A 22,866-nucleotide genomic window follows, 5' to 3' on the forward strand; every position below is an offset into this window, starting at 1 on the left:
TTCCCCATAAGTTTCTTGTCAGAGGGCAGACCAGCAGAAACTATAGAAATTACAATGTAAGGAAACAGGCAAAAGCTGTCTCAAAGCATTTTCCAAACTACACAAGGAAATTCTCCCCACACTTGGCCACTATACTAGGCCTGCAATTTTTAAAATTTATTTTCAGTTTTATAAATAATGCATTGCTAAGATACAACAAGCCTGAAAGGTGCTGCGCAAAAGAGGGCGTTGAGAATGAGAGACAATATGGCCCCAATACTTGTCAGAACTGACAATGTGAGTGTTTAGGGTCACATAACAGCTGGACTCCAGGCATAGAATACTTAAGAAAAGATGCTTTAGAAAAGACTGAAGCAGGAAGCCATTCTACTTATTTAACTGAGTCACACACCAAACAAGATTGGAAAAACAATGTCAAACTCTACATTCAGGGGTATTTACTTGGCTGTTACAGGTTTTTACTTCTCAGATTCTACCTTTTTCTCTAACACCTTCTGTCAAGCTTAAAATTTTGGCTTTTAACTACGTCTTGTTGTCATGGCACCTTTTACTTTACATGTGAGCCTAGTGAAACATAAGCAACATGTTCACTTAAAATACTGCTCTTGCTATTAGCTACTTATTGTATATTTTAATTGGAGAGTTTAAAGCTTAAAAGACCAACTGTACAGAGTACTCAATACTTGTCAGGTATCACTTAGAAAGAGCTGACAGCCTGGGCAAGTTTGACCTAAGGAACATCTGCTATTAGTACACTGTTACAGACACGCAAGTGGTAATTATTGATCAATTAACTTCAACCTGCAAATCAAATCTGAATTTGAAATAAAACTCAATTAGTGCTTGCTAATAGTAAATCCAGGAAGCTATCATTCATTGACTTGTTTCCTCCTTCACTTCCTGTATAACATGGCTATACAAGGTAAACTTTCCCATTACCAGTCAGTTTCTCATGATATAAAGCCTTCTGAATGCTTTATTGTTTACTAAGTTTCATTTCAGCTGTTTAGGTTGTCCAAAGTCTGTAACATATTACCTGCTACTAGCTGTCCACCCTAATCTCCTCTGACTTTTTAAAACAGCTCAGATGATTGTCTGCTTCATCCACTTCAATTTAGAGATTAAGGTCACTTCTACACTGCTATTATGCCTACTTTACTTCAAACTGTAACATCTGACCTATTAGGAGGCAAACTTTCAGACATGCAAGGTTTTGGCAGTGCCACTCTTAAGGTCACTGCTGCAGAAGTGATAGCAAGAAGTGATAGACAGCAAGTGATAGCAAGCAATATTCGATAGCAATATCTCTAATATTTCTATGAGCGACCAGAACAAGTAACTCCCCAGAGCTCTGCAGCAAAGCAAAACCAGAAGCTCAGCAAGTGTCCCCATTGTCAAGTTAAAATATTTTGCAGCACTACCAGGCACCCTCAGCAAAACCTCAAAGTCTCCAAGAGTTATTAAATTTGAATACCAGCAAGATTTGTTGCTAACGCTCTGGCTAGATTCTACTGAGCATCCTTCAGCTATGTTGCAGTTAAACACTACAACATATGTATTTAGGATCTTCTGGAGTACACAGAAGTGGTATAAAATTGTTCTCTCAGTTTGAACAGAGAAGACTCTGCATACTGAAATAGAACCATGTTAGATTTCTTGAGCAAGCCGCCAGATGCAGCAAGAAAACTTGATTTTCCATTTGAAAGATTACAGCATGCACAAGTCTAGAAAGGTTTTAGTATTGCATGTGATAAACAATATAATTGAAGCACAATAAAAATCTCAAGTATGTGATAACATAAACCACAAGGTCAGACACCACAAAGTGTTGTATGCATTGTTTATTGAACTTCAAATTCCATGATACATCATAGATTAAATAGTTAAAAACTGTTTACTATCATACAAAGTTCAGAAGTGTCTTTCAAAACATCTCTTTGGACAAAACTAAGAGCCAAATTTGAGCACAATTCCCCCAGAGCAGAATGCCAGGGGTGGAAGAAAGCTTCAAAGTACTGACTGTACACAACACTACACAAAGCATGATAGCACACCAAGTCATTGTTCTCTGCTGCAACACATGCTTCAAAGAGAAATTCTATACAATGCTTATTACCATCCTGGGCAGGCACCTACTATATTAGTGGGACAGATTACTCTCAGACCCTGCTCCACGTAGGAGTACAGACTTACAGTTCTCAGTTCTATGATGTTTTACATTACAGAGCTGAAACCAGATTTGAGACTACTAGCACTAAATATAGTCATAAACAGCAAGAGCAAATTAACAAGGTCTTGCGCTTATGCTCTCCAACCCTGACACACAAGATGCCTACAACTGACATTTTTATCTTAAAGACATAATGTCACCTGAGGTCAAACAACTATGAATGTGAACAACAGCGATATCTTAGATTACTTTGAAGTTTTAGACTGGTTGAGGTGGGAGACAAGTGCTTGAACTGCACTGCTCAACATTGCATCCTATTTGTGCCATCTTGCCTCAAGTGAATAAACAATTAAGTGAAACAAAATACATCAAAAAAGATACATCAGTCAACTGTAAACTGTTGGCAAGAATCATTCAATTATATATTTGTCCTCTATCTCAGGCATTTGTACAAGACACTGGAGCCTAAAAGCATTAGCTTTATTTGTGCAACTTAAGAATTTCCTTCAGGAGGTGTTCAGTCATGTGACCGGGTGAAGAGATCTCCCAACCTTGCATGGCAGCCATCAGTCGTAGCTCACCTCACAATAAGGTTCCGAGCTAGAACATCATAAAAGCACAGGAGTGCTGATTCCAAGCAAAGTCAGGATTTACATTTCAAGATTTCCCTGCTGTATTACTGTTTCCATTTGCAACACTATTTACTGAGGAAGCCTCACAAAGGCACCACTCCCAGCTGCAGTACATACAGTGGTACTGATGCAAATGTTTATTTTGCTGCAAAGCACTTGGATGTATTAGGGCTTCCACAGAACCAAGCATGCACAACATGAAAACATGTAAAACAGCAGGTTTAACCTCAGCAGCCCCTTTGAGTGATGTCTTGTCCTGAAGACTTTGTAATATCCATTGTAGTGAACACCTGTAAGACCAAAAGAACAGCTTATTTACTGTTGCTCTGTATCATCATCCACATGGCTATTGGTCTCGTCTTGTAAAGTAACAATACTGGATTTCTTCAAACTGTTACAATGGAAAACAATTGCAGTGCAAACTAACACATTTTCTACCACATGTCAATATCTTATGGTTAGAAGTTAAGCAAATACTAAATAAATCTCATAAAATACAATGTAGTATTCTTTCCTTGCATCTAGGTAACCATCTTCAAAAGCAGGTTTTAAATCAAGCTGTGCCTTCCCCCTCCCTTACCTCTCCACAAGTTGGATGGATACCAATTGTTTCATCAAGTAATTCTTTGGTGAGACCACATTTTATTGCAGCAGCAAAACCTTGGGTAACTTCACCAGCATTAGGTCCCAGAACATGAAAACCTATCACACGATTCTTTAAGACAGGTAAGAACAAAACAGGAGTTAGTACTAGTTTAACAAAAGGTCTAGTATGCAACTCTCACTACGCTAAAAATTATATGTTATGCAAGCAGGTCAATAGCACGGTCTTTAACAAAAAGTGAACCGAAGAAAGTCATTCTGCAATTCTTTTCAGTCCATTATAGCAGAATGAAACAAGTTTTAAAATGAATGAGTTTTAAAATCATTGCACAGCACTAATTCAAAGATACTGCCTAAAACTAAACAGATTGTAGCTTTGTCAGCTGTTTTTATGGTTTTATAGATATACAGTGTGTTTAGTACCTTCAGATTTAAAATTATTTTTCTACATTGAAATTAGGTCAGATAGGACCTGTTCAGTATCAGATTTTTAACAAACAATATGAAGAGCTTCACTGGCTGTTCCCTTCCCCCCCAAGCAGTTAACAATGACATTACAGACTTGAATTTTGAGCAAGCTGTCTCTGTAGCAAGATCTAGAGTGATGGCAGTAGCTATAAAACCAAATTAAAAATGGGTGTGGTGCGTTTCAATTTGTTTCATTAATTGGTTTATCACAAGGGATATAAACAATGTTTTAAAGCATTTTCCCAGGATGTTCCTGTACCTTCAGAGATGTCCTAGCCCAGGTCTCCATGATATGCAAGATAGGATACAAATTCCTCATAATAAGAGCAATTTAAATACACTATTTAACCTACATTCTCCTCCAGCATCCTAGGAAAAACCGTTTCACATCGAAATCTAAGTAAAGTCCCTCCTTCCACTGTGTTCTTGTCATTTGGATTATTTCCAGTGAGGCTCCAATAAAAGCAGAACTTTGAGCCTTTCTGCAGTTTTTGAGAAAGGGTTGGATGGGCTAATAAGGAAGAGTAAGCTTACCTTCTCTTAGCTTAAAAGCCATGCTATTTCATCATATCATTCCTTCTCTCCAAAGTAATTTTAAACACCAAAAATCTTCCTGTTTGTCTGTTCTCCCAGATAGTTTTGGGGAAAAATGCCAGACAGCATTGGCACTTTTTTGCAACAAGAACCTACTGATCATTAGAAATTCCCATTTCTCATCACTGAGTTTTCTAGGACCAACCACATGTTTTCCAAGTTTCTACTAAACATACAAAACTCTGCACTTTGCAAATGGGAAAAAACACAAGGTCCATAAACCTAAAGCAAGACACCAGACAACACAATTATTCAAAACCCACATGGAAGAAAAACCTTGGCAAATTTCTTCACAAATCTATCCTTAAACTGGAACTCAGGATTAAGTTTCATTATATATAAAGCTACCGCTTGCTCAAACGGTTGTTATACCAAAAAACCTCAAAACAAAACAATCAGCTCTCTCCAAATTGATTAGACCTCTTGAAACAAATACTTATGTTAGGATTTATGTTAGGATACAAATACAAAAGGATAGAGCTGGCCTCAGGCAGGCCAAATAAAAGATCCTAGTCTTCTGGCTGGTCTAAGAAGAAAATTTCAAGGATACAATCAGCATATCCATTCCAGTTTGCTACTTACATTGTCATGTTTACTGCAGATAATCTTTGCATAACAAGTGTTGTTATCTCTGCCTGGTACTGTCCATTCAAGTGGCCAGAACAAACTGTGATAAACCTGGGAGGATGACAAGAAAAAGAGCATTAGAATTTGATTAATTCAGTCAGACATAATTCTAATTTTTAATGTCTTTACAAATAGGTGGTTTGACATTTAACTCATTAGGTTTTCATAACATATACTAGACAAGACAGTGATTTTTGTTCCCCCCAGCCCAAGCAATCCATCCTCTAAAAGTCAGTAAAGGAAGACTCGACTCGAACCATGCGCCCCTGATTTAAATACTCGATTAAAACAGCAACAGCTATAAGACACAGCATTTTAAGATCATACTTTCAGAAAGAGAAGTGCTTTAACAGTACAAAATTAATATCTAGTTACTATAAGTTTAAACCTATTCTGCAAAACAGTTAACAGCAGAAGCTAAATAATGCCAAGTGTATTTGAAAGATGTTAAGGAGTTAAACACAAGGCATGCAAACAGCTTTAATTAAACTCTTCAGAGAAGTGCAGAAGCTAGAAATTACCATAAAACGGGGAAGTTATGCCTGATACTCCTATAGCCGTAAGAAAAGGTCAGGAAGAAATTAATTCCCAATTCAAGTACAGTGAATAAGCAGAAAATAGACAGTCTGTCCCAGGAGTTCGGTATACTTCAGCAGTAAGTCTTTAATTCACCACAAAAAAAAAAACCACCTACAGTTTTGCAACCTGAGTTTGGCCTCCTGAAGTCAAATGCTTCTCAGCAGCATGCAAATAGCCACTTCCATGATCAAAGACCTATCTAGCTAACCTTCTAATCTTGTTTTAACACTATGCCTTGAGTGTAAAGCAGCAAGGCCCAAGAAAAACATTCTCCAGCTACAAGTTAAACAAGACTTGAGTGCTCTCACCTCCAAGTTTTGCTTTCCATATTCTTCTATGGCTCTTTCTTCAGCTAACCCACAGCTGCCATACTCTAAAGGAGTAAACACTGTCGTTGGTACATTGATATAGTCACACTAAAAATAAAAAACAAAATTTGTATTTAGACTATGCAAGTTCTATACAGTACATAACAGGAAATGTATCAGCACTTTTTTTTTTTTTACATGAAACACTTCCAGTGCCCACAGTCAAGTGGACAAATCAACTCATGTGTTATTGCAATTTTGAGGCAAAAAGCATAGAAAAAAAGTTGAGGTTGTATTCTTAAAGCTTTACCTTTGTGGAACTACCACCATAGAGCCTGCGGGCTAGCAGTTTCCCTGCTTGAATGGCAACTGGAGTAAGTTCAAGCTTTCCATCCAATATATCTCCAATAGCATAAACATAAGGCACATTGGTTTGCTCTTCATCATTTACAGGTACTTTCCCATTCCTTTAAAACAAACAGAAAAGATAATAGAGTTCAGTATTATAACCTTCCTCAGAGCTCAGCAAAAAACAGAGAGGAGAAGTTCTGCTACAAAGATGTTATTCTAACTACCGAGCACATTTTATTAAATATGCTTCTGCCTTTTTTACTTCAACTGCAAGCTCTTCAGAGCATCAATTACGTCCGACTGACACATGGCTTAAGCCAGTACTCAGTGGGCCAGTTTTGACCTGAGCAACAGTGTGTGTCTGATGACAATGAAGTTACTCAGACATCTTTGGACTTATGATCTTTTACTTGATTATTATACAGCTTGCAATGTACATTTTCCCCATGGGGAAAAAGAGCTGCAATACCACTCACATGTTGAAGTAAGTTGGCTTAGTAAGTTGTTAGCTGCTGCAACCTGATCTTAATTTTTCTTTCTCCTGAACAACATAATCCTGCCTCTTCCTTTGCACCAGTTTTGCACTGACACCAGGGAGAAACAAGAAAAAAGTTAAATCTGTAGGAAGCAAGTAGTTTGTTGCCTCTTTAAATCCCTAGATTAGCTTCCCACATGAGCTGAATAAAATGTTTAATTTAACAGAATATTAAACTGTAGTTTCTAAGTAAATTAAGCAAATATATTAAATCTACTCCTTAAGCACAGTGGCCAACAAGTAGGTATTAACTCATTCAGAATAGTTCTTTTATGAAATACATATTAAAGAAATGAAGTTAATGGACAACTGTACTCAAATCCAGGAGAGAAAAGGTTTTAAAGGTTCACAAAATTGCCAGGTGTAAGAGTGAGGATTTTAAAAAAAAGCATCAGTATCATTAGGTATTGTTAAAGAGGTAAAAAAAAAATCATCGCATTCAGTGGCTTAAGGGAGTTGAGCAATACTCACTTCTCATTGATTTTGACACCAATTGTCTCTAAACCAATATTTCTGGTACATGCATCACGACCAATGGCTATCAAAACCTAAAACCACAAAATTAAATGCAATAATTTTATGCAAGAAAAGCATAATCAGCATAACATTTCCTTTGGTCTTTCTGAAAAACTGTGAAGCATACAATTGAAATGACTTTTCAAAAAATTTTTTCAAAGAGCCACCAACAGTTCAGGCTCCTCCATGTGCAACTTGTTTCAGAGATGCAACAAACAGCAAAATACTAATATCAGAACAAAAATAGAAGCAACAACACTGTTCATATGAACTGAATTCCAGGCACAAAGTTTCACACATCCTGCTGACAGGGCTCGACTGAAGATTGAATATTGAATTTTCATGTATTTTTTTCTGCCAGTATTTCATGTGAACAATTTTTCAAGAAAGATTTCCCTTTACTTTTTTCCTGAACAACTTTTAAAGTATTTTAACACATTTTCATGTGCTACTACATTCAGTTATTTCAAATCCAGAAATGCTTACAGTGTTATATTCTTCTTCAAAGATTTCTGGTCCCTCAGTAGACTTTGCTGTTACTTTCAGTCTTCCAGGCATGCCTTCCTCCAGCTGTTCAACCTGTATAAATATTTGTAAGCTTAGAATGACCTTAAGCACCAGAGCTCACTTACATTGTCACTTCATACCTTGACCTACTAATCTATCATTCAGCAGTAAAAAAAGCTTAATCTCATAAAACATTTATTCCTGCACAGAGCCAAACCTTCCCAGACAGCACATGCATTCTACATGTGCTGTTTAAAGTAACTTTGCATGGAGAGAAGAAACCTGAAGAAAGCACTTGCCTGAACAGGTACAAACTTCCTGAGGAACTTTACGCCGTGTGTTTCCATGTGAGCACCTACTTTCTCTGCCATTTCTTGGTCAAAGCCCCGAAGGAGTATGGAACGCACCATCACTGTGACATCTAGACCTAGACCAGCAAGAAACCCTGCACACTCTAGAGACACATAGGAAGCACCCACAACTAGAGTTTTGCCAGGGCAGTAAGGCAGGGAGAAGAGGTCATCACTAAAAAGAAAAGAAGTGCAAGTTACAAGGTTCTTTCAACACAAGCTTGTTTGTCTTTGCAAACACTAGGGCAGACAAAATTCAGTCTATTACACCTTTTCAGCTCACCTTGTAATACAGTATTCTTTATCTCCAGGGATACCCAGATATCTAGGCCTTTCTCCTGTTGCCAGGACAAAAGTCTCTGCCGTGTGATAGGTTACTTGTCCTTTTCTATTAGTTGCCTGTTTATATAGACACAGTTAAGAAAGTCTTTTATCATAGGAACAGGTTTTAAGATAAAATTAAAAAATTACGTAATCCTCCCCTTTAATATTGTGGATATGTTTAAGAATCAAGAAGAAGCAGTTTCAAACAAGAACTAATGCATTTAGAGCCATGCAGGTCACTGAAGAACAATAGTTTTCAATCACAAACTACCAGGCTTTTCTCACATTTAGTTAGAGCACTTAGAATCATTTATTCTTTGAATCCTGCCCATTTCAACTACTCATTTAGATTGAATTGTTCATAACAGCTTTACTTTCAAGTTATAAAAAGCCACAACAAATTAAGCCTTCCCTGCCCCCCACTTCCAATAAAAGGTCAACACAATGCTAGTGACAGAATAACATCAATTAGTTCTTAGGCTAATGTAGAAATTAAAAAAGAAAAGGTATCTAGTTACATGATTTCAGAGGGCCTAAGACCCAGCCTTAAATGAACTCCAACTAATTTGACCTCTAGAGACCCTTGGTCTTGGGAAATTTCATCTTGCCAATGCATCTCAAAATCTGACCTTCATTCTTGCTCTTTAGTTATTTTCCAACACAGATGAAGGGAAACTTCCTCCCCATCAGGTCATCAGGTAATTCAGGTTGGAAGGGATCTCAGGAGGTCATCTAGTCCAACCTCCTGCTGAAAGCCTTTCTGTTCTACTTCATTTATACACTAAGGACATTTAAGTAGATGACCTGCATACTTGGACACTAGAACCATTGGTAGATGAAGTAAGTTGAACATACCACTATCTTTTCAGTGCTAGACTCTTGGTTTAACACACATGTAGTTCAGCCTTCATAAACTCATATCGAAAACAGACAATTACACCCACTGAACCAAACAGTCATCTTCAATATGCACTTCTTCTAAGTCAACCTTGCTACAATATGATCACTTACAGCAAGACTGCCAGCACGTTTTGTCTTGCAAAACTGACAGTTTAATTCTTATGCTGATATAGCATAAGGTTCTAGCACAGCAAGTGCTTAGTCTGAATTTAATTTCAATAGTTTTTATGCTTTAGTATGAAGGTTTTCCAAGTGGCAAAATCACACAGCTAAAGCTTCTCTTTTTTGTCCCCCTCCTCACTCAGGCTGCTGACCTCAGTCATGAAGTTGGCAACTGAGACCACCTTACTCTATTAATGCAAGACATAAGTTTACAGATATCCACATTAACCTTGCATAACAGTTACTAGGTTTGCAAACACTGCGGCACATACTGAAGTACAATAATAATTTGAATCCGTAACTTATTTCACAAATGAGTTTTTAACTTCAGTTGACTTAAGTTGGCAATGTCAAGACGAAGCCTTTTCCTTGCTGGATTTCAAAAAGCAGTTTTGTAACACGAGTTTTCCCTCCCAACTAAATGTTTTAAACACAGCACATACCTTAATTTTGTGCGGTTCAATGAATTCTCCATAAGAATTGAGGTATGTCACAGACTTTTCTCTTAAGGACACTCGATAGCCCCAGTTTAAAGAACCAATGTAGTTTTGAATTGCTTCTACCATGATCTCCCAGTTGTGTTTAACTGAAACAAGACATTAATTTCATAATTAATCAAAGTGCAATGAACCCTTAAAGAAAAAACTTAAGTCTTATTCATTGTACATCATGCTAAGAAAACATCATTATCATCAGTAAAATGAGGATACATATTAAAGTCTTGTTCTACTATGCTAATATTTACCTGACTTATTACTATCTCAAATAAGCCCATTCTAGAAGTTCTTTCATTTAATTCAGATAAAACCTAAAGGTCTCTACAACTCAAGGAAGAGGATGCCTTCTGACTCATCTAAGAAAACTACTGAACTCTGTCTCTAGTTTACTAAGTCCAAAGTACAAGAACGATCTTAAGCTCAGAGTCTCATCTGTACATTGTCTTAGTCTATTCTCTGTGTTCTTACCAACCTTGTTCTTCATACTGCCACCCGTATTTCCTTGAATCTTGGAGTGCCTGACCCAGAAGTGCTGCTTGATGCATTAGCTTCTTAGGAATGCAACCTACATTTACACATGTGCCACCAAGTCCTAAGATGGAAAGAACCATGTTATTACCTTCACAAACAGGGTATTTATGCTTTTCCTACCATGTGCTTTGTATAATCACCCATATATCAGTTGGTGATGTTTGCTATAGCCACACAAGTAACATGAAATTTCTGTTGTAAGAGACATTTTAAAAAGACAATGAACACACTAAGCTTACAAGTTTGTATTCAGTTTAAAAGGTTACTTGACTCATTGAACCAAGAAGGATACAGTATGTTGTCTTAAACATAGACCCAGGATATTTACTCCACAGTGCTTCAGATTTTAGTCAGATTGGCAAGTAAGCAAGGCAAAAAGCCCAGAGTTCCTAGAGTTTACTATCACCTATTATGTGGAATTTGAAACATGTATTTGTTTGAAATCTTAGCTATGAAAGCACATTCATACCTCAACTCAGTAAAACTTGACCAATGAAGTTCCTTACTCATTCTCAACTGCCAATAGCACTAATAAGGTCAGACAGCTGCTGTCTTTAATTATGGAAAGGTGAGGCATGCATAGCCATATAGTCACACTGTTCTAGAGGTAGCCTAGATCACTTGTCCACAAAATAGAGCTAGATTAACTAAAAGGCAAAAAAACCCCACAAACATGAGAATGCGAACGTGCACACACACACTATCCAGATGTGATTTGAAAGTGAACAGAACTAGAACAACATTTGACAAAGAACTGAGAGTTAGCAATGCACAAAACAAATAATTGTCCAGAAAAGCAGGCATGCCAGGAAAACAACTCCTTTGTTATCCATGTTCCAGAATTACAGGAATTCAGCCACAATTTCTAAGATTACAAATCCATAATATCTAACAACTCAGTATGTATCACTGGCACTCAAATATCATAAAAATACAAGTTAACAGAAGCTTACCCCATGAGGTTCCAAGAGGTGTTGGAACAACATAATCTAATACCATTACTTTCTTTCCCAAGGCAGCAGCTTCCTGTAAAAGACGGAGACACAAGTCAGCATTACTGAACTTTTGCCTGACCAAGAAAACCTGTCCACTCATTTATGGTCACAATATACTTAGCACTAATAGAAGGCTCTTTTGCTAGTTGGCATATATGGCTCTTCCACCTCCTTCACTAGACAAAAATTCAAATCCCTCAAAAGCTATTACTTTCTTCCAAACTTTGGATGGTTACGTTCAATGCTGCATCCATATCACCCTACACTGTCAAAAGCCATGATCTGAAGAGATGGTATGAGATGGACTTATCAGCCTATGATCCTCTTCTACCTTACCCAAATAAATATTTATGCTGTTAGCTCTCCTTTTCTTTCGGGGGGCAGGACTGACTTGGCATGTTCATGAATGAAAAAAAAAAAAGTGACGTTAATAAACTGGAGACAGTTCAATGGAGGACCACCAAGATGCTCAGGGGGCTGGAGCACACGCCCTCTAAGAAGGGTGAGGGAACTGGAAATACTCAGCCTGGAGAAAAGGTGGATTTGGAGGGGACTCAACAGCAACTTTCCAATACCTATGAGGTCATTAAGATGACTGCGCCAGGCTCTTCAGACTGGCAAGTAGTGGAGGGACACAAGACAATGGCCGCAAGTTGAAACAAGAGAGTTTCAGACCAGATATAAAGAACTTTCACACCATGAGGACACTCAAACAGTGAAACAGGGTTCCCAGAAAGGCTGTGCCATCTCCACTCCTGGCTATGTTCAAGACCCAAATGGATGAGGTCCTGCATAATCTTGTTTGACCTCACAGCTGACCCTCCTTGGAGCAGGAGCTTAGACTAGACATCCTCCTAATGTCCATTCCAACCTGAATAATCCTATGATACTCTACCCAAGAAATTACCAGGCACTTGATTGAAGCTACCCATTGTTTGATCTTTCAAGGGCTTGGATCAAATCTTTAGGTGCCTCAAATCTGTTTAAGAACTCCTGCACAGTTACTGCAGTCCTGGCTCAAACACGGTTTAGGGTTACCCAGCTATCTTGCGTTCTGTGAATACCTGACCTCTCCCACTCTGAACAGTTTGATAATTATCACCCAGTTTATAACTGATGTCCCAGAAAGCACTGTGAGGAAAGATCTGGAGCGTTCTGAAAATGCCCAATTGGCCAACTGAAAAATTCAATTGTCACCTTGTCTTGCCTGTCTTATATTTACCTAGTGAAAGTTGCACGCTTAACTACTGTTGTACAGCAATCACCAAGGCTGTCAAGAATAACATAACCATGCCCGAACCCTAAACTGACAGTTAGGATCGCTGGCTGAGAGGTGGGAAGTGAATGTTCAAATCCCTCAGGTAGGAGAGAAAACTGAATCCACACGTTGGGTCCTGAGGCACTCTGAACAACAGCTAATTGTGTAAGAGGTACACAATCTCTATTACCATTTCTTAAAAAGCAGCTAGAAAGAACTAAAGAGTGAACCAGTTCCTTGAGAGAACAGCTGAATGCACTTCATTTTACATGACTGGTGATCCTGAATCCTAAACAGTCAAAAGTACTTCAAGAGTAGCCTTTAAGTTTTCCAGATTACTGTTTGGAAGTGTTACAGTGCCTGTGTATTACACATGAAGAGAAGATACTTTAAAAACTTTTGGTTCCACCCTCAGCCAGGAACCTAAAACCTATTATTAGGATCGAGACCTGCATAGGCATTAGCTAGAAACTGGTCCACACAGACCACGATCTCCTGAGTGAGCACATTACTAGACCACTACTGATTCATTAATTAACAAGTTGAACGCTAATAATCATCAAAATATAGACTGTTTTGTACTATTGTGATTAATAGAGAGACTAACTTTGAAGAAGTTTCATATACAACCTGTTCTTTAATGCAATTTTCACATCATACCTTGGAACACGCAAGTCCACCCGAGCCACCACCAATAACAATGAGGTCATAATCATAGGGTTCTAAATCTTTGCTATCCCCAAGAAGTTTCTGCAGTGATCCATCATGATAAGCCTGGGGGCGGAGGGAGGGAGGAAAAAAAAAATTACCACACACATTTCTGAGCAAACAAAAACTGAACGACATTGCCTTCTCTGACCTAGATCACCCAGTCCAATAAGTCACACAAAATTTAATTATGATCAAACAGCAAATTCACTCAGTAGTCTTGTCTACTTCCAGCTTTCTAAAGAAAAGTTACCTGGTAAGTTGAATCACAGCCACCTATGTGAGTTCCATTCACAAATACATTAGGCACTGTCCTCTGATTAGTTAGCTCTGCTAACACTTGCTGAATACTGGGTCCATCAGCTAAGAATAAAAGAAACAGGTACATTATAGAACAATTTTCAAGAAGGGAGCTTTTAAAAAAACCTGAAGTATTAAAGGTTTGGACTGCAATATACTGTATGCCTGCCAAGAAAACAATTCTATTATAAGCATCACATTTGTAGACTTCCTGAACATAAGCCAGTCTTCAGAAATTACTTCTCAAAAGAGCATGCTTAAACACCAAGGATAAATTGGTGCTTCAAGCCATAATTCTACAGAATGGAGTAAAGTTGAAGTAATAAAGTTTAGTCCCTGTATTTCCTGGATTCTTCGCAGTCTCTTCCTGACAGTGTCACACTTGGTACTACACAAAAATTCTTTTCCAGATATCACAGGAGATCATACAGACAGCTTTTCTTTCATGAGAATTGTCTGGTTTTGGAGGATGTTCTGTGTAAGTGCACATAGTTTTGCCCAGCAGCTTTGTATTATGAGAATATGGGGACGGGAAGAATGACCATGCTCTTCTACTTACCCTAAAGCTACCTTCAGCCTTTTTTTACCCACCACACTGTCTTAAACCTTCCAGTTTTAAGATTCATTGCCTGACCTGTCATCTGAATCATCAGCACCTACACACAGGCTCAATTTGGATCTCTCAGCAGTTGTCCAGCAGAAAGTGTGGTAATGAGAATTTGCAGCAATCAATGACTAAAATCTTTTTACCCTAAGACCATATCTATTTAGTATCAGTAATCAGAGCAATTGCAAGGGAAATACATTATTAATTAGGAGTAATTCCAGAAAAAAATTACTGTGCATTGTACTGTACTTTGCATATCTTGGGCTATAATTAGTTCACAGTGCCACAACTTTAATAAAAAGTAAAAATAAGTAAGAAGAGATGCTACGGATCAATAAATAAGTACATCTTCCCCAAACACTGCTTAAGCACAAACACTTCAAAAAAGCAATAGAACTTTATAAAAGCATTGGAACTAAGTTTTGTACAGAAAAAAACTGATGATAATACACATTCAACAGCTTACCAACAGTGCAATTAAGAGTTTACTAAGAATTATGTTAGAAACTACTTGTTCTTAAAACTACGTTAAAAACTACATGCATTATGGACATCTATGCATAAGGCACTACACATGTACTAAGAACTAAAGCAGTTTGGGCTTTAAAAAAACCAACAACCTCAAACTAGCAACAGCCAACGTACTGGAATTTACCCTTCTTTCCAATGACTCAGCAACTTTCCCTATGAAGGTCAGCCATATACCAAGTCAAACATTAACAATTCATCTAAAGCCACAGAAGAACCCGAGGCAGGAGAAAAATACCACAGGCTTTTTCCCAAAAGACAGAGCTCCTCAGAGAGAAATCAGATCTCGCATCCTCTATCAGTTGATGATTTGTACAGAAAGAGTCAAAGCCTTCAGTTATATTAAAAACACATCCTGTATTAAAATCTACATTGAAGCCTAGTTGATTTTATCTCTGAATATATTAAGATTTATTTTAATTGTTTTATATATCCTCTAATTAGTTTAAGACAGCTTAGAGAGTCATGCACAGTCACCCATTTTTATTTACAGTAAGCAGCATGTGATAGATTTTCTTTCCTCTACTTACCAGTTACATCAAGTTCCAAAGCATAGTACTCCACACGCATAGAGCGGAAGAGTTCTTTCACCTACAACAGAAACAGACACAATGCCAGTGCAAAGCTTTCACAAGATCTGATAAACAACTCGGGGTAAAACTTGATTGTTGGACATACACAGGTAACTTTTAAGTCTCAGTTATTATGCTTTGAGGGCCTAGCTCTACATGCCTTTGGCAAAGTTTGGCACTACTTCTGTTTTGCATGTTCCTCACTTAAAGCCAGGCTATTTAACAGCATTCAGATTAAGCATCCCACGTCACAGCAATCTTCCAATACAAATTTCATTACCTTAAGAAAAAGTTTCTATACACAATTTGCTTAGCTGCAGACTTCTCCATCCCTGACAGATACCAAAAGCCATAAGAATAACTGCCATATGGAAAAACATCAAGAAGAGAGATAAAGTTGCAGCAGGATTCTTTGCTAGCAATAAGGAAAGAAAGGAAAAAGAGAGTAGAGGATAACATGCAAAACAGAACACTGTCAAGTAAATAAAAAAATGTGCATTATAAAAAGCTGCAGAAAGGGTAATACTCTCCAAGTGTACTCAGCACTAGGACAACTCATGGGTACCAGCCCTGCCTTCGCTTTTGGTTGCTGTACTTCAGAAAAGTTTTAGAACAAGCAGAGAACAATTACGGTAAGGAGTCAATGCGTTGGGTTTAACAAAGAAAAGATGGGGAAAGAAATAACTGTGTTAAATAAATAATTGACTACCTCAAGGAAGAAGAGAAGTGGTGGTAGATGGAATAAGAACTAATGGTTTTGAACTCCATCAAGAGATTGAGATTAGATCTTAGGAAAAGCTTTTCCTAATAGCAAGACACTGGAACGTATTTCCAAGGTAGATGACAATCTTCACCAGCGAGTGGCTTCAAAGTACATTTCAAAAGTGTTTGAACTACTGCTTCTCCTGCCCTGAGCCCAGGGACAAGACTAGATGATCTCCCAAATTTTCTTCCAGCTCTGATTTTTGGTTTGCTTTTTAACAACATCTGCCTCAGCCTCCAGGATCAGGCAGGAGTAGTTCTAACTTGTTTGCCATTGTTTTACTAAATCAGTCATATCTTGTTTGTGAAATATTGATAGAGTTAATACTAGAACGTAAGTTAAATTTTTTAACCTTTTAAATTGCTATTCTTCTCCATTAAGCAGGAGAAGCATTCTAAAGATGCTTGGTCATTAAAAGGCTGCTTTTCTCCTGCCTTGCCATGAATAAACTCAGATACAGTATCACTGGAACATGTCCTAGAAACATGGTTCATGCATCCAGAAGTCAGCAAGAAAATAAAAAGGGAAGAAAAAAGACAAAAAAAAGAGAACTCTATATACGAGCCTAGTCTTAAAAAAAAAAAGGACATCCTAAATGACAACATAGTGGAGATTCTCCCCAGCCTGGACAGAGTTCTGGATGGACAGAGTGTACCATTACCAGATTCAAATCAGGTAGCATTTTAGAACTGATATTTTCTTACGGTAACACCTATTTGTAAAACTGGCAGTAGTGCAATTATGAACTGTCCTTCCAGTTGGACAATGACACGCCTCATGGCACAGGAGGTAGTATTACATCTGGCAGTATTTAGTCCTTTGAAATATAATTTGCAGACTGACTCATGCAAATAGATATTGTAAGGCAATGGGTAAAATATCTGCTTTTAATCATAACTGTCTTGATGTGAAAACAGCTCTAGCAAGAAGCACTAAATGTCTGTGTGATGGATCCCCTTGTCAGCATGGAGTCTGAACAATGAAGCACACTAAGTTGCTGCCAATTCAGAAGAAATCTTTTACAACCAGCTTTCTGATGAACCTCAAATCTATTGACAGCACTTCACTAAGAGTAAGTTGAGTCACATCTAATAATCCTAAAGATGTCAAACACATGATGAATAAAATGTTTTTAATGTTGCTGTGATCCATGCTGTTACTATCCCAAAGGCTGAGTACTCCACTGCTTTCTACTGGAGTTTCAGCTTTATGCAGACAAACATAAAGCTTTTGTATTCTGTACCAACTACATGGCAAGTTTCTTACACAACATGTATCAACCATAATATACAAAAATAAGCTCTGCTTGTATAACTGATTACATTAGTTCTACAATTATAGAGTAATTTCAGTTGTAAGGGACCTTTGGAGGTCATTTGCTCCAACTCCCTGCTCAAAGCAAGGCCAAATGTGAAGTTTGATCAAGTTGCTCAAGCACTGTCCACTCCAGTTCTGACTATCTACAAGGACGGAGATACCATAACCTCACTGGGCTGTTCCAGTGTTTGACCATCCCCACAGTAAAGAATTTCTATTTTACCTCACTGGAGTATCTCTTGTTGCAACTTGTATTTATGGGCCCTTGTCCTTTCACACTGCAACTCTGAGAAAAGCCTGGTTGTCTTCCCACTCAGTAGCTGAAGACAGCAACTAAAATCCCTCCTTAGCCTTCTTGAGGTTGAACAAACTGAGTTCCTTCTTCACACATCCTGTGTTCCAGTCCTCTAACCATCTAGGTGGCCCTAAGAACTTTTGTCCTAAACTCACCATTACCTTCAGGCTTGCTTACTAGAATGACTATGGCTATGGACTGAATGAAAGGGAAATGGCAGTGGAACTGTTCCAGACCTGCTCTGCAACTGCTGTTACAAAGCCCAAGCTGAATGCCATGAAAGATCTAAGAAGCAAAGTTTAAAGGGATTACTACTATGAAGTGGTAAACTAAGAATCTGGAGGGAAGTCACAAAATTAGCTACTTGGCTGCTGTTTTAATTTGCAGCAAAGCAGCAGAGTAACAGGCAAGTTTTCATTAGTGTTTTTTTTTTTTTAAAAACTGCGAAAACATTGCAACAGCAGCTGGCAGGGAGGAAGACAGGACAGAGAACATTAGTAGAACAAGAAAGGATGACACTGAAGAAAGGACAGATTTAAGACAATGCATTTGGGCAACCTTTATTCTCTACTGAAGATATGGAGTAGGAAAAAAATCAAATGTCAGATCCTAATTAGAAGTAGCTATTGCACTTTATACTTATTAATAGATCATGCTTGTATTGTGCTAATGAAACAGAAAGGAAAAAAGTAACAAGTATATGATCAGAGTTACGAAATCTTCGATACAGGCAAGAGATAAATTATTTCAGTTTGGAAAAGAAAATGATTAGGAGGAGTAGAAAGATAACACACACTAATCATGAGTAATATCTAGATAAGGTGAACAGGAAATTATTTCTGATAAATACTCACTGGAGCAAACAGCAACAACTGCATTTACCAGAAAACAATTTTGAAATGAACAGGAAATAAATCTCCATACAATACATAAGCTGGAGAACTTACTGCCACTTGGCATTGTAAAAGCCAAAATTAAAAGGAGATCAAAAGAGCTATTAGACCAACTAATGAAAGAAAGACCCACTGAAAACTTTTAACTCAATAAAACTAATACAAACTCAGGTCAAGAAATTCCTGAGCCACACAGTGCTGGAAACTTCAGCAGCATACTGGGAAATTTCCTTCCTTATAGCCCAATCCTAAAAATGTAATTTCTCCAACAAGTATCTGGGACAGGACCCTAGGTTGCATGGTCACCGATACAACCATTTACTTCCCTTCTGACCAATGCAATGGCCCTTCCAGTTTTCACTAAATCCTTCCAGTTTTCACAAAAAGAGAGACTAGAAAAATTTCCAGATATTACTAAGCAGTAGATAATTTCTCTGAAACTGAGAAATTGGTCTAACACTTTAGAAAACTCTTCCTGGAGATGCTTTCTGTCACTAGGGTAGGTAAGCAGGTTTGAAATAAGCTTCATAGAGTAAAGTTCAGTAATAATGGTATGTCCTATACCTCCTGTTTCACATATCAGCTAACATTCTGTAATAGCTACAGCTGAATTGTCCAGAAAGCCCTGTGGATACAGAACGTAATTGGTAATAGCATAACATATAACTAGAATACCCAGCAACTTCTATGCAACCACAGCTGTTGCTCTTAAAATAATTTCGACATATCACAGTGTTCAGACTTGGCAATTTTTCATGCTAAAAAACTATGTTTTCTTTATGCATTTCTATCTTACTTTAATATTAATCTTTCCAGGGTAGTAAGAAAGTAAAGAACAGTCAAGCTATGACAAGGAAGTCATTCTAACACCACCCTCTCTCCACTACTGCCTTGCTAAAGCAGTTGAACAATAAATTGCATCTGCGAAAAAGAACTGCACAATTTCCTAGTCATGCTACTAGCTAAACTGAATTAAGTAGTTGATTCTGTTCATTTAGAGAATTTATTTGCAGTGCTTTTCTGAAGGAAAGCACAATCTTAATTTTCTTCCAGCATGGCTACATCCATTTGAAATAAAGAATTCTTCCCACTCCCTAAAAGGACCTAATTTGGAGCATGAGTGTTCTCTGCACTAGTGCTAAACATTATAAGTTTTTCAGTTAATCCTACCAAAAGCAAAAGCACATTGCTGACAACCATCCACAGTAAAAGGCAGACACAGTGCACACTATTCATATCCATCTGTCTTTAAGAACTCAAAACTATGTGATTACAGGCTAAGTACCCAAGCTGTAACTACACTTTCAAATTATAACCACTTCATTAATTCTACAGACTAGATCAGCTAGCAAGAGTGCTGCATTACCCATTGTTCTCCCATTCCTTTCACTATTTGCTAAGTCTTCGGTGGGAGGGGTTGTTAATACTCATACTGTTGCAGATATTTCTCTGTTTTATCACTTGATGTCTCATGTGTGGCTTCCTTAGCTCATAAACTTTCTTCTTCTAATTGTTCCTCTGCAACATATACCTCTTCTACATGTTTTCTTCATTATACTATCTTTCTCTTCTGTTCCAAACAGGAAAGTAAGCCAAGAAAATCTGCCTACTAGTGCAATCAGCTCTTCCTTCCCTGCCCCCCCCCCAAGTTTATCACCTCTTCCTTCACAAAGATTCATATAGGGTCTTTCAACTCTCCCTCCTAGAAAGGGCCATGAGGGCCCTCCTACTCACGACATTTATTCTTCCCTTTCCAAGACAATGAAGATTATATTCCTTGTTATCTGATTGTTTCCCTGAAGCAAGTAATCCTGCCTAATGGAGAAGCCCTGAACAGATGCAGGAAAGAACATTAATCTGGAATTTAATTACTGCACTACAATCAAGTCTATTTTTCCCTTAAGCTCCTTGTGTTAGTCTAGCCCCACCGCAATACCAGAAACAGATGAAGGAAAAGGCTGCAAGGTTTAAAAAGTTACTATGCCATTGTATGATCTCAAGAACACTGGACTGAGTGCCATGCACATCAACACAATCATGATCCCTAACAGCACGCAGAGCAATACAGACAGGCACAACTAAGTATTTCTCAATGGACAGCACTGAAGTCCTCAACAAAAGGATTTCTCCTCAACAGAGGACAACATTTTTGTCAACTGGACTAGACTTGTGCAAGACTCTAACCCTATCAGTACTTCATTTGCTAAAAGTTCCATTGAGTAAGTTGATAAGTAAGCAAATTTTAGAAGGATATGAGCTGCCTACTATGCTATACTATTTTTCTGCCAAAACATTCTTGGAGAGAAGGCATTGGTTTTGCCTATCCTCTCATATGCAGATGCTTCCTTTTCCAAAACCTCAATTAAGTTGGAAGTGAGATACAATATATTCATTTAAGTTTTCTACAACAGGGTTGTAATATATCCACCCTCACAAGAGCTACTGGAACTAAACCTAACCTACACATGGGAGTGCACCTTCTGAGTGTTCTCCTGGTTGTCAATTCCATTGAGGAACACCAGGACTCAATCCCACAGTTCCAATTTTGTTTTTCCACCATGGCCACATCAAATATGATATTATGAGGTTTAACTAACATTTCACAACATGCTCTTTGTAAACATTCAAGAATCACAATGCCTACAAAGGCCCAGATTCTGTGTGGGCTATGACTATAGTGTGTTGGTATTGTAAAATTCTAATGAAGATCCTGTTGTTCTTTAATGACTCTGGCTCACTAGTTACATGTACCCCATGCTACTGATGCAAAACAAGGGCTAGATAGATATTTTTCTCTCTAAACATCACAATTAATCAATAGGGTTTTGTTGGTTTTTTTAAACATGCATGATGGCTAGCATTTAGAACTTACAGTCTTGCAACAGAGTCAATCTTCTCCCTCAAATTTCAAAAACAGCAGAAAACTTAACTTATCCCTCTCCAAGGATGCAACTTTGTCCAAGCTGAACACCAATGTAGTCCTCAAACTTTCAGTAAGAAAGCAACACAACCAGCACTCTGACCTTCAAGTAACAGATACAAAAGCTGTTTAGCTGAGAAACGAGGACACTTGTGTGGAACTTCCCACACGTTCATCTACCCCTTCACTCCTGTGGCAAAGGGAAAGAACTACCAAGGACGCCAGTTAGGATCTTTGCCTCATTTCAAGCCTGATAAGGGGGTTTCCAAGGGGCGGTACCTGGTGCTTAACTTAAGTGGAATGGATACTCAGCTCTTTCTGTACTAAGTCCCAAGGGTGCTGTCACAAGAAGCAGCATCCCCACAACCTCTGCTTTCCAATCCTCTTCCCCGTGCACTCTTACCCCCGGCCGGGGCGGGCCGCCAGCCGTGGAGCGGACGCCCTCAGGGCAGATGTCTCTCACCTCGCACGGGGGCCGCGCCAGGCCCGCCTCCTCCTCGCGGCGAGGAGAGCCAGCCAGAACCCTTCCGCCAGGCAGTCGCCAGGACGGCGAGAGGAGGGAAGCGGCCCCGAGAGCCCCCGTTCCGGCGGCTGCCGGCCAGAGGAGAGGGCCCGCGGGGAAGCGCGCCGAGCTGACTCCCGCCGCCGCCTCACCTTATTGCAGTAGGGGCAGTAGCTCTTGCTGAAGATCATGACGCGGTGGGAGGCGATAAGCGTCCGCACGCGGAGCTTCAGGCCGTCCCAGTCCGGGAGCGGGGTCTGGCCCGGCGGCGGCATGGCGGGGCCGGCGGCTGAGGCGCGGAGCGACGAGCTACAACCGCCTCGCGCGCCCTGCGCACCCAACGGCAGCGGCGCGCGCCCAACGCCCGCACTGACCCTCGGCCTCACCCCGCCCCTTCCGGAGCGCCGAAGGTGACGAGCCGGAGCGACCTATCCGCAGTGAGGGGGGGAAAAATGCCACAGAGCGCTTCCTGTCCCTTCTTTCAGCCACACGCGCTCTGACTCATTGTAAAGTAATAAAAAGGCCCCTTACATCACGGGTAGAAGCGTTAGTAT

The 22,866-nt window shown here is 38.9% G+C and overlaps 1 protein-coding gene across 1 annotated transcript; it reads right to left on the minus strand.

Annotated features, from left to right (window-relative positions):
* Positions 1-1,823: 1,823 nt before the first annotated feature.
* TXNRD3 (thioredoxin reductase 3) lies at positions 1,824-22,703 on the minus strand. The gene is made up of 16 exons (XM_072875920.1): positions 22,465-22,703; positions 15,581-15,641; positions 13,869-13,978; positions 13,568-13,681; positions 11,608-11,680; positions 10,596-10,715; positions 10,070-10,212; positions 8,524-8,639; positions 8,190-8,415; positions 7,870-7,962; positions 7,339-7,415; positions 6,292-6,448; positions 5,982-6,089; positions 5,050-5,145; positions 3,383-3,517; positions 1,824-3,092 (listed from the first exon to the last, which is right to left on the minus strand). Exons 1-16 carry the CDS (start codon positions 22,585-22,587, stop codon positions 3,030-3,032), a joined length of 1,815 nt encoding a protein of 604 aa, XP_072732021.1. The 5' UTR covers positions 22,588-22,703; the 3' UTR covers positions 1,824-3,029.
* Positions 22,704-22,866: the final 163 nt, after the last annotated feature.

This window comes from Ciconia boyciana, chromosome 11 (genome assembly GCF_034638445.1).
Source record: "Ciconia boyciana chromosome 11, ASM3463844v1, whole genome shotgun sequence".
Lineage (NCBI taxonomy): Eukaryota > Metazoa > Chordata > Aves > Ciconiiformes > Ciconiidae > Ciconia > Ciconia boyciana.

Coding starts and splice junctions, on each gene's coding strand:
- TXNRD3 (XM_072875920.1), bottom strand. CDS start 22,587: ATGCCGCCGCCGGGCCAGACCCCGCTCCCGGACTGGGACGGCCTGAAG. Junction 8,640..10,069: donor TTGAACCGCACAAAATTAAG/GTATGTGCTGTG, acceptor CTATATAAACAG/GCAACTAATAGAAAAGGACA. Junction 3,093..3,382: donor TCCATCCAACTTGTGGAGAG/GTAAGGGAGGGG, acceptor TTGGTCTTACAG/GTGTTCACTACAATGGATAT.